This window comes from Ranitomeya imitator, chromosome 3 (assembly GCF_032444005.1).
Source record: "Ranitomeya imitator isolate aRanImi1 chromosome 3, aRanImi1.pri, whole genome shotgun sequence".
Classification (NCBI taxonomy): Eukaryota; Metazoa; Chordata; class Amphibia; order Anura; family Dendrobatidae; genus Ranitomeya; species Ranitomeya imitator.
The window spans coordinates 429,498,343-429,510,375 of record NC_091284.1 but is presented as its reverse complement, the minus strand read 5'-3'; the positions used below and the strand labels follow the sequence as shown (position 1 = coordinate 429,510,375).

Below are 12,033 nucleotides of genomic sequence, written 5' to 3'. Positions count from 1 at the left end.
GTCCTACAAAGGCTTTTTTTTCTCCGTCATCTGAGCACCATAACTTTTTTATTTTTCTGTTCACATAGCCGTATGAGGGCTTGTTCTTTGCAGGACGAGTTTTACTTTTGAATGACACCATTCATTTTACCACATACTGCACTGGAGAATGGGTATAAAAAAAATCCCAAGTGCAGTGAAATTGTGAAATTGAATTGTAATTCAAGTGTTTTCATTTTTTGTATGTTTAATGGGGTGGGGGGCGGTGATTTTAACTGGTCTCTTGTACTTTTTAAGCTTGTTTTTTTTTTTTAACCATTTATTAGTCCTCCTAGGGGACTTAAACCTGCGATTGGCTGATTACTTATATACTACAATACCACAGCATTGCTGCATATGATTAAAATCCGTCTCCTTTGAAGTCCACGGGCTGGGTTTCAGTGGAACTCCATGATTGGCACGGAGGTCTTCAACAGATCCTCTGCTATCAAAGCAACTCATCGGCGCCCCTCGATCGCGTCACAGGAGCACCAATGGGTGCATATAATGATGTGTCTCCATGTAGAGACACTGTTAATACTGCTATCGAGTTTGACAGCTGCATTTTGTAGGTGAACAGTCATTGGGTCTCCGCTCCACTTGTGGCTGTTGAGACAGGGCCTGGCTGTGTCACAGCCATTATCTCCTGGGTCTGTGGTTAGCTCACCCCGTGACCCCAGCTCCATTCACCTGCTACCGACCTGCGCCGTACTGTGCGGTGGATGTCGACAAGGTGTTAATATGTTCATCTGACATGTTAAATACCTGGGCAACTTCAGGGGATGCTTCTAAAATGACAAACTGAGCCACACTTGCCCACTGTCTCTGTGAATCAAGCTTAGGTTGCTCCAGTAATCTGTTCCTGTGGCGGATACTTTTCGTTATTCACCTTACTGCTGATGTCTGATTTGGCTGGACACTGGCGTGGTAATCAAGTGGTGATTATAAATGCTTTTAAGGTGATGAACAGTGTCTGCCCAGTTTGTGTCCCCCTAGAGCCTCTGCAGTAAAAAAAAAAGAAAATGCTTTGCTTGCCCTTCCTGGGTCCAGATCAGAATCTCCACCACTGCTCCTGGTATCTGTCAGCAGCACTTAATGTCATATCATGGATGTAAAGGAAAATAGAAATTGCTTGTCTATTTTTCACAACTTCAAATAATGATTAAAAAACATTTTAAAATGTGTTCCCCTATGAGGGCAGGGCTATAAAGTACGATTATCCTTGGCTCTCCCCTTTCTCACTTTAAAACATTATGTCCCTATGAGGTTGGTAAATTCAGCCTCCCGGCTGCATACTGGAGCTGACTTGGTCTTATAGGACTCGGCACCTCCTGCTCCCTCCCTACACATAGCGATTTCATGAACGCATTAGTACTTCCTAATTTCTATACACAATGCTCAGTGTTGTGTACACAGCGATCTGAAAGGCAAGCATGATTCTAAATCATGTCAGCCTTCTCTGTGAGGAGTCTGCTGTGTCTTACAGCCAGCTTCTCACCCCTGCAAGCTGTTTACTCTGCATTGATGTTTTAAAATGTCAGTGCAGAGTAAAGTGTGGACTACCTGGATGTTTATAGTAAACTAGATGGTGGCCCGATTCTAACGCATCGGGTATTCTAGAATATGCATGTCCTCGTAGTGTATTGGCCAGAGCCACGTAGTGTATTGGCCAGAGCCACGTAGGTAACAGGTTAAAAAATAAAAAAGAAACATACTCACCATCCGAGGAGCCCGTTGTAGTTCCGGTGCTTGTGTCCGGTCCCAGGATTGGTATGAGCGCAGGACCTTCCATGACGTCGTGGTCACATGACCGTGACATCATGGAAGGTCTTTCTCCCATAGCATCTTTGGAAGCGGAACCTGCCACTTGCAGTGCCGAGGAGAGGACGCGATGACGGAAGGTGTGAATAAGGTTTTGTTTTTTTTATGATTATTTTTAACATTAGATCGTTTTACTATTGATGCTGCATACGCAGCATCAATAGTAAAAAGTTGGGGACACACAGGGTTAATAGCGGCGGTAACGGAGTGCGTTACCCGCGGCATTAACCCTGTGTTAGCGGTGCCTGGAGGGGAGTATGCGGGCGACAGGCACTGACTGCGGGGAGTAAGGAGCGTCCATTTTCTTCTGGACTGTGCCTGTCGCTGATTGGTCGCGGCAGCCATGAGAGGCAGCTGCCGAGACCAATCAGTGAATGAATAACCGTGACAGACAGAAGGACAGACAGACAGATGGAAGTGACCCTTAGACAATTATATAGTAGATGTGAGAATTAGAAATAGTTACTTAATAAATTGGGATAAGATGTTTTTTTTAATTTTATGTTTAATTTAACATTTTGTTTCTGTGTACAGAAGATGACCGTCGTGATTACGGCAAGTATGGTGGTGGTAGTGATCGAGGATATGGTGGCTCTCAGAGTTTCGGTGGTGGCAGAGGTCGCGGTAGCTATGATTCAGACAGACCTTCCGAGATGAGGTTAGTCTAAATGTTATTTAGCCCTTTTGAATAAACTAATACTAGTTTAATACAATCTGCATACTATATTCATCTTGTGCCTGAAATGTAAATCTTTATGGAATTTAATGTCCTGCTCAACTTTAATATTTTTCATCTATTCTACTGGGCTGTGTGCATTCATTTTATTGCTTTTAAAGACTGAGTTCATTTACATCAGTATTTCCCAAACACCAGTCCTCATGGGCCCCATCAGATCATGTTTTCAGTTATGCTTTGGGTATTGCACAGGTGATAAAAAAAATTGGTATCAAGGCATCAGAAAATGCCACAGATCCTCTCACCTGTGTAATACTAAGAAAATCCTGAAAACATGTTTTGTGGGCAGTGAGGACTGGAATTTGGCAAACACTGGTTTACATGGACCGACGTGCGTTCGTTTAAATTCCTGTTTTCACCATCAGACCAAGGTAAACTATGCACCCTGCGTGATCTTAAATAGATGGCTTAGTGCGCAGAAACGTCCGTGGTTCTTTGCAGTTCAAGTCCTATTTACATAGGGTCATGCACTGCCTAGAACACTTTCAAAAGAAAAATGATTGTAGTGCAGCACTGTGCTGTATAATTGTTAATTTTTTGCTCTTAAAGTACAGGATCGCCTAAAGTGCTGTGTCCTGCTTGTTGCTCTTCACTACTGCTTTCAGTGCATGAGCGCAGTAGTATACTGTGATGCTTGCTACCACGATGAAGAATGAGCAGGACACTGCCCAGTATGTGGAGTCCGTAGTGTGTGTTAACAGTAAAAAAAAACTTCCAAAAGTGTTTTAACAAAATAATCACTTTGCAAAGTCCTGCTTTTTGTTTTGAAAGTGGAGGTACGCTTTAATTAAAGTTGTTTTTATATATGTAATCTTGTATGGCATATATAACATGTAGGGATGAGCGAGTGTACTCGTTCCTTGAGTTTTCCCGAGCACGCTCTGGTGACCTCCGAGTATTTGACTGCTCGGAGATTTAGTTTTCATTGGGGCAGCTGAATGATTTACAGCTACTAGCCAGGCTGAGTACATGTGGGGGTTGCCTGGTTGTTGGGGAATCCCCACATGTAATCAAGCTAGCTAGTAGCAGTAAATTATTCAGCTGCCATAATGAAAACTAAATCTCTGAGCAGTCATCTAGCAACGAGTATACTCGCTCATCACTAGTAACATGACAAAGTTGACATTCATTGAATTCCCTCTGTTGGCCTAAACAAAGCTTCTGCAATTTGTGTCTATTACACAAATCTGCAAGATTTTGCTTTCATTTCAGTGGATTGTGTGCAATGCCCCAATATTAGTTAATAGTTTCAGCCCAAGGTCTTTTACATAGGTATATTACAGCTGCCATGTCCGCCGTGTCTAACAGCATCATGGATCCTTTTGATGTTCGTTTGGGCGTTCAGAATTGAGGTTGGGACCTTAATGGCCTTTGTAGAGGGTTTGTCCACAGTGGATAACATTTTCAAAGTACAGATCTAAGGGTTAAGTTTTTCCTTGTGGAGAGTGACTTGCCAGGTCTGACTCCCCAGTATGAGGAGACTTAAACACCTTGTATGCTCCTCTGGGAAATTAAATATGCAGATTGCCTCTTCAGAGAAGATGAGAACATGAACTCTAGCGCCACCTATTGGAAGCAGCGATCCTACAAGTTACTATCGACTCTTTCAACGAGCCTTGCAATATGATTTATGATAAAAGCCAAATCAGAATCTCAAGTACTAAGAAATTCTTAAAGATTATAATAGTGCACCAGGCCATATCTTCACCAATGTTCTTGAACTAATTATTTTTCTAAAATTAATTGGCAAAAACATGTTCTCTGTATTGGACAATAATTTGGATTATTGGAAGATAATCAAATATTATTGGAAACTAATAATCCAAATATTTTTGTAAGATAATTTTTTACTGTTAATGATGGATTTGTATAAAAGTTTACCTTTTTTTCTTTTTTTTTTTTTAATTATAAATCTCCTGACATCAGATGCTGTCACTGTTGTGTAGATCTGTACCATTTTCTAACAGTCTGTTGTACTCCTCAATGCTATTCCCCATTTAGTTTGTGAATTGTTTTTTATTTTGTAGTCTGTTCCATTGCAGTGTGCTTTGTTTTCTGCGATGAAACCTGAGTAATGTACATCCAGTCCCATGACAAAATGAAATGACAAATGAACATGTTAGATTTGAATAGCTGTATTACATACAAGTTGATGATGATAACATTAATGGTAATGAAGCAAGACCCCCCCCCCCCCTTTTCACCTGTCATTTGACTAATAGTTTTGTTACATTTTGCATAGCTTGCTTCCAAGAAGCTTGACCACCCTCCAAGAGCAGTTAATGGGAATATCCAAAGCAGTTTATATGGGCATGCAGGTGATGAGAAGCTGAAAATAATGATGCCTTTATATCTGCGATCTGATGTCTTATTCCAGAGAAATCCACTTTTTTTTCTCCCTGAGAATCTGCTTCTAGAGCTTATTTTAAAGCGGGTTGTCTGGTCTAAAATGAAAAATCTGCAGACTTTAAATAAAGGCTGGCATTACAATTGGGATGTAATGATTGGCAGTCTGCTCTCCTGAGGTAGCATTTTATTCAACTTTCTACCAACTATATGCCTACCTAGACAGCCTAGGAGGGTTGATTCTTCTGACTGGCTCCCTTTAACTCCTAATTCTTTAATTTATAATTACACAGCAGTTAGTTGCTCCCCTCCATCCCAGCTCCTGACTAAAGTGCTCTTATTAGTCCTATAGAATCACACTCCCGCAGGCACCCAGCATTGGCAGTTTCTGGTTTACTTTGCCCAATCATGAAACTTGCTTTCCTGATCTGTGTGCTTGTTCGAAGGCACAGTTATCTATATGTAAATACAGTGGTTACATTGTAGACATGAATGTAACAAGGAAGTGAGGAGACTGCATAGCTGTGAGCTGCTCAAGAGGCAAATTGAAAATAAACCCACAAAGTCTCCACATTTCAATGTTGTAGTAAACCTGGCAACCGATTCAGTTTGAGTATCCGGTCTTGTTTCTTCTCTTTGGGTTCTGACTTTTCAAATTCAGGATTATCTTACCATTCTCTTTCACAAAGTACTGCCATATTTAATTGGATTAAGAATTTAAAATTGTATGTATTTATGCAGGTTCTGTGGGTCTTTAAAACAGCACTCCCATTAATCTTTTTGTGTGTTTGTAGTATAGTGTAAGTTTATTAATATACTCGCCTCAACTCCAGGATTTCATGCCATCCCGATCCTCTTCTCAGTGACTGTCACCACTCTGCTTTTACACTGTAAGCCTATGTAGCATTAGAAGGAAACTCAATAGGCTTCCATTGTAAAAGATTTTTGGCTCACACATAGTGTGAATCGGATAGTCTGAAGAGCCGTGACATCACTGAGAAGAGGAGCTGGACGGCACTGGATCCCAGAGGAAGCGGTGGTAGTTGAGAATATTATCACGCTGACACGAAACACCATACAAGTATACACATGCACACGAGGGGGGAGGGGCTTCTTTAATAAATCTATTGCGCATACCTGCTAACAGCTGGAGTGTTCCTACATCTTTGTGTGTTTGTGCACAATGTTGTGAGATTTGCTTGGACACACATCATAGGACTAAATCGGTTTTAAGTTTCAATGCGGAGTATAATCACTGTGGATCCCTTAATGTCAAGGATTCCTTTGAGATAATTGGGAGAAGGATCGGTTTGTTTGCTGCTTGTCCTCCTACTGAAGATGTCTGGTAGTGGTGTATGCCCCTCATCCTTTGTTATTGCAATATCATTTGCAACATTAGGCTAAATTAGTATAAAGAGGGCATAGTTGCACAGGAAGAACAACATGGTTAAAACTTTTCATAGCAACAGGATCAAGGCACTTCTAGCACATGACAACCTATAATCCAAAGAACCCGATACTCGAAGAATAGATGCAACTGAAGAAAAGTTTATTGTAGTACAGTCGTGCAATCCACTGATTACTGTGACGTTTGTCATGCAAAAGACCTTCATCAGACACTAGAATCTATTTATGAGAAAATAAAGTACTATTTGAGGCAAGTAATACTACAAAATTTACCTAAAGACCATCACCTTATTTAATACTTAATAATTGAAAAAGTAAGAGAATATAATTCATAATGCACAGTGCAAATATTTCATATCCATTTTCCACTCCTGTTAGTAACATCTTGAATTAAAAGTACGTAAAGTTGGGATTGAAAATGCAAAAAAAAAAAAGCCTCTGGCAATATTTTGTTGCCCACCGCCTTACTGATTAGGGTACGTGTACACATTTGAATTTTTGGAGCGGATTTTTAATGCATTTTTACTTGTGCTTTTCCCCATTCGTTTGAAAATGGTTAAAAGTAGGCATGCTGCAGGTTTTAAAAACTGCTTTGATGGTTCAAATTTGCATGGCAAAAGTCAGCGTGTACATGAAAATTCAAAATTCTCATTTACTTTGCTGGAACCGTCAATTTTTATTTTTTTTGAGGGGGGAGGGAGGACTTGTCCATGGGTAAAAAAAACGCAGCGTGTGGACAAGCCCGAAGTAATTTCCTGGCAAAAAAAAATATTCTCAAGGCAATTAATGAGTCATTATGTGCAAGTGCATGGGAGTATTTAATTATATAATAGGAAGCTTTAAAGAAGAAAAAGCAAGGCAAAATGCTTAAAATTCTGTGTTTTGAGAAGTCTCACCCACACAGAGTTGATCAGTCATGAAAACTTGCACGACTTACTTAAGGGATCCAAAAAGGGTAGCATTAATCAGAGATCAAGCTCCATTATTGCAGACATACCTTTTCCTCTGAAAGGCCATTTTCACGGGTTCAGTATTTGACCTCAATGTGTAAGCCAAAACCAGGAGTGGGTGAAAAATACTGAAGTGTTGACGTGTTTCTATTATACTTTCCCTCTCATTGTTCCCCTTATGCTTTTGGCTTACAGATGCTGATGTAAAATAGTGACCAAATACTGAACATTTAAAAATTCTTTAAAAGCCAGTTGAGGATGAGGTGCCAGGGATAAATACCGTATATACTTGAGTATAAGCTGCCCCTCCCCCTTTCTTCCCTAATGTTGCCACAAAAAACTGGGAAAACTTAATGACTCAAGTATAAGCCTAGGGTGGGAAATGCAGCAGCTACTGGTAAATGTCAAAAGTAACATGAAAGAAAACTTCTGAAGTCAAAAGAAAGTCAAAAGAAAGTTCTGGTAACTGGTTCATGCAGCTTTACATGAACACCTGAGCCTTACACTATAGCTGGTCCGAATAACTAAAGCAATTGTTACCATCCACCTCTCGTGTCTCCCCTTTTCCCCATAGTTTGTAAGCTTGCGAGCAGGGCCCTCACTCCTCCTGGTATCTGTTTTGAACTGTATTTCTGTTATGCTGTAATGTCTATTGTCTGTACAAGTCCCCTCTATAATTTGTAAAGCGCTGCGGAATATGTTGGCGCTATATAAATAAAATTATTATTATTATTATTATTATTAGATACCAATAAAAGTAAAATTGAGACATCAGTAGGTTAAGTGTTTTTGAATATCCATATTGAATCAGGAGCCCCATATAATGCTCCATAAAGTTTATGATGGCCCCATAAGATGCTCCATATTAAAATATGCCCCATATAATCCTACATAAAGGTTAATAATGGCCCCATAAGATGCTCCATAGACACATTTTCCCAATATAATGCTGCACAAATGTTGATTATGGCCCCATAAGATGGATGCTCCATACAGACACTTGCCCCATATAGTACTGCACAAACGTTATGGCCCCATAAGATGCTCCATACAGACACTTGCCTCATTTGCTGTTGCTGCGATAAAAAAAAAATCATACTCGCCTCTCCGTTGCTCAGGCCCCGGTGCTTTTAATATTCACCTGACTTCGTTCCGGCTCCACTCCATCTTCTGCACGGACGTTCAGGCAGAGGGCGCGCACTTACCACGTCATCGCGCCCTCTGACCTGAGCATCACTGCAGAAGATGCTGAAGACTGAGTGGCGCCCGGAACGGGGAGCAGGTGAATATTGCGCAGCGCTCCTCCTCCCCATTATACTCGCCTGCTCCTGGCGCTGTGCAGTCCCTGGTTCCCCAGCGCCGCAGCTTCTTCCTGTACTGAGAGGTCACTGTTACCGCTCATTACAGTAATGAATATGCGGCTCCACCCCTACGGGAGGTGGAGCATCATATTCATTACTGTAATGAGCGGTACCATGTGACCGCTCAGTACAGGAAGAAGCTGGGGCACCAGGGACCGCGCCAGGAGCAGGTGAGTATAATTAGCCAGCCCCGCTCCCCCTCCCCTGCCGACCCCTGGGTATGACTCGAGTATAAGCCGAGGGGGGGACTTTCAGCCCAAAAAATGGGCTGAAAATCTCGGCTTATACTCCAGTATATACAGTAGTCTTAGGTATGTCATGTGTGGCTTCTTGCTGCACCACTCTCCTAGACTGAAAGGTCTGTCACCATGTGTGTTGTAGCAAAGCCAGATTGGACTGGGTTAAATTCTAACACTGCAGGTAGTTATTAGATGCACCTGACTAGCTTTGACTAAGAACTAGGGCACGTGTTCACTTGAGAGCTCTGTCTGTTGGGGATGTTGAGCATAGTGGAGTGTGTTGAACAACTGGTGAGCGACCAGCCAAAATGTGAGCTGGATCTAGGGGTGATGAGCCAGAGTCCCTCTCTGTATGGAGATTGCATGTGGCAGCTAGGGAAGCTGAGCAGTCTGTGTGTTGGAGCTGCAGAGTAACCCTGTTCAGTGTGAACTGTGCATGGAGTTGACCTGGAACTTCTATCAGTGCTGGAAACTGCTAGAGCTTAAACAGAAGGTGAAAGTTTTCCCTGGGAGAAAGAACTACTGTCTATTCGGGTGAGCCTACACTGACACACGTGCAGTTGAATGAACTATTTATTTTGTTATTCTTTTGTGCCCAGAAGAAGCCGTTTTTGGTTCTGAATACCTTTTGAGTTTTATGAAAGCAATAAAACTGCACGTTTGGACAAAACCGCATTGCCTGTGTGAACGCTACCTTCTGCTGATCGTGAATTTCTACAGTGTGTACGATGTGAATACTTTTCTGCCCAATGATGACAGAAGTATTCTAGGAGTGATGCCTTTATTGGCTAACCAGAAAATGTTTGCAAGCTTTCAGAGCACACAAACTTGCCTGAAGAAGGAGCCACTGTGCTCTGACAGCTTGCAAACATAATATTTTCTGGTTAGCCAATAAAGGTATCACTCCTAGAATACTTCTGACATCATTAAGCAGAAAAGTATTCACATCGATTTTTCTGGCAAACACGGTACCACAATACAATTTGTTGTTGTACATTACAGTGTGTATGGAGAGACAAGTTTCTTAGGAAGCAGGCAAGGAGAAGCCAGCTGGGACATATGTCTGTGACCTGTCATCCAAGATGTTTAACCCCCGGCTGGCGCATTCAGTATGTTTTCCTGAATCGGCAGCCTTTCAGAGTAGAACATACATGTATGCAATAATTAAAGGGCCACTGTCACCCCCCTGCAGCCGTTATAAACTAAAAGAGCCACCTTGTGCAGCAGTAATGCTGCATTCTAACAAGGTGGCTCTTTTAGTTTTGTGTTCAGGTATTACTAAAATAAAGCGTTTTGAAACTTTGCAAAAATACCTGTCTTTGTCCACGGAGGCGGGTCCTCACTCCCCAGCTTGAACGGTACTCTGCCGTCACTCACATCTTCAGGGCCTTTCGGTGCCGCCCCCTCCGCGCTGTTTTCTGTTCAAATCCGGCGCCGGCGCTGTGTAAATGTTTGTGGGGCAGGCGCAGTAAGCTCTGGCGGTCTGACGTCCCAGCCAGGCTTGCAGACTGCGCCTGTGCTGGCAGTGCGGCCACCCACCGCGGTAATCCCTGCCCCGCACTGTTATGCATTGTGCACAGTGCGGGGCTAGGATTCCTGGGCATGCGCACTGCGCTTCTCAGCCTGTCACCCACGTCCCCCGCCCCCCGCCTTACAGCGTCTTTATATTGTAATCAGCTGATCGTGCCTCCTCCTCTCACTAGCAGTCGCCGGGAAAGAACCAACATTGGAAACTTGCCTGCTAGCTGGTGTGTGTTTTTTTTCTAGGTGTATTCTTTTGGTGAATGCAATCTGTTACTAAATTGGTGGCGAATTTACCCAGCGAGAATGAAAGTTATATACTGATGTGGACATAACTTATACCGCACTGTGGATGCATATTGGTTGTTGGGGGGGCATTAGACCACACTGCAGCTGAATATATGGCATATGGGCGGCATAATGCTCCCCAATATCTCCGTATATTCAGCTGCAGTGTGGTCTAATGCCCCCCAACAACCAATATGCATCCACAGTGCGGTATAAGTTATGTCCACATCAGTATATAACTTTCATTCTCGCTGGGTAAATTTCGCCACCAATTTAGTAACAGATTGCATGCACCAAAAGAATACACCTAGAAAAAACACACACCAGCTAGCAGGCAAGTTTCCAATGTTGGTTCTTTCCCGGCGACTGCTAGTGAGAGAAGGAGGAGGCACGATCAGCTGATTACAGTATAAAGACGCTGTAGGGCGGGGGACCTGGGTGACAGGCTGAGAAGCGCAGTGCGCATGCCCAGGAATCCTAGCCCCGCACTGTGCAGAATGCATAACACAGTGTGGGGTGCAGGGATTACCGAGGTGGGTGGCCGCACTGCCAGCACAGGCGCAGTCTGCAAGCCTGGCTGGGACTTCAGACCGCCAGAGCTTACTGCGCCTGCCCCACAAACATTTACACAGCGCCGGCACCGGATTTGAACAGAAAACAGCGCGGAGGGGGCGGCACCTAAAGCCCCTGAAGATGTGAGTGACGGCAGAATACCGTTCAAGCTGGGGAGTGAGGACCCGCCTCTGTGGACAAAGACAGGTATTTTTGCAAAGTTTCAAAACGCTTTATTTTAGTAATACCTGAACACAAAACTAAAAGAGCCACCTTGTTAGAATGCAGCATTACTGCTGCACAAGGTGGCTCTTTTAGTTTATAACGGCTGCAGGGGGGTGACAGTGGCCCTTTAAGTTGGTGTCTGATTCATTTTTACTGTGTTTTACAGCAGCATGAATCAGCTGACAGGTTCCTTTTAATCCAATTTTTCACTTCCTTACTATTTCCTATAGCTCTGCTTCCTTTGAGTGAATAACATTAGTAACAAATGCTACATTAAAGGTAAGGATGTGGTTAGGTCCTCAGTATAAGGGAAGCTGCTTCTATTCATAACCAATAATGCTCATGGAAATAATCTTGAAAATGATGAGGATTTGAACTATAGGGCACTAAAAAAAAATGTAGCTAGATTTTCCCTATACAGTGCTTTATTTACACAGACTGGCCTGACTTTCCAGAGATTGGAAGGTAATAATGATTTTAACTTTTCAACTCTTAAAGATATTCTCCAGTGTATGTGAGGAGTATTGAGGAAAAATAGAAAATTGATTAATGACTGAAAGTGTTTAAAA

General features: G+C 42.5%; 1 protein-coding gene across 2 annotated transcripts in view; it reads left to right on the top strand.

Annotated features, from left to right (window-relative positions):
* Positions 1 to 12,033, top strand: part of TAF15 (TATA-box binding protein associated factor 15) — a 72,569-nt gene that overhangs the window by 46,053 nt on the left and 14,483 nt on the right. The window contains exon 7 of one of the 2 annotated variants that reach the window (XM_069757270.1): positions 2,377 to 2,497. In XM_069757270.1, coding sequence (XP_069613371.1) covers positions 2,377 to 2,497 — 121 coding nt within the window. Of the gene's footprint in view, positions 1 to 2,373; positions 2,498 to 12,033 lie in introns of both variants that reach the window. The other variant, XM_069757269.1, reaches the window with a different exon arrangement.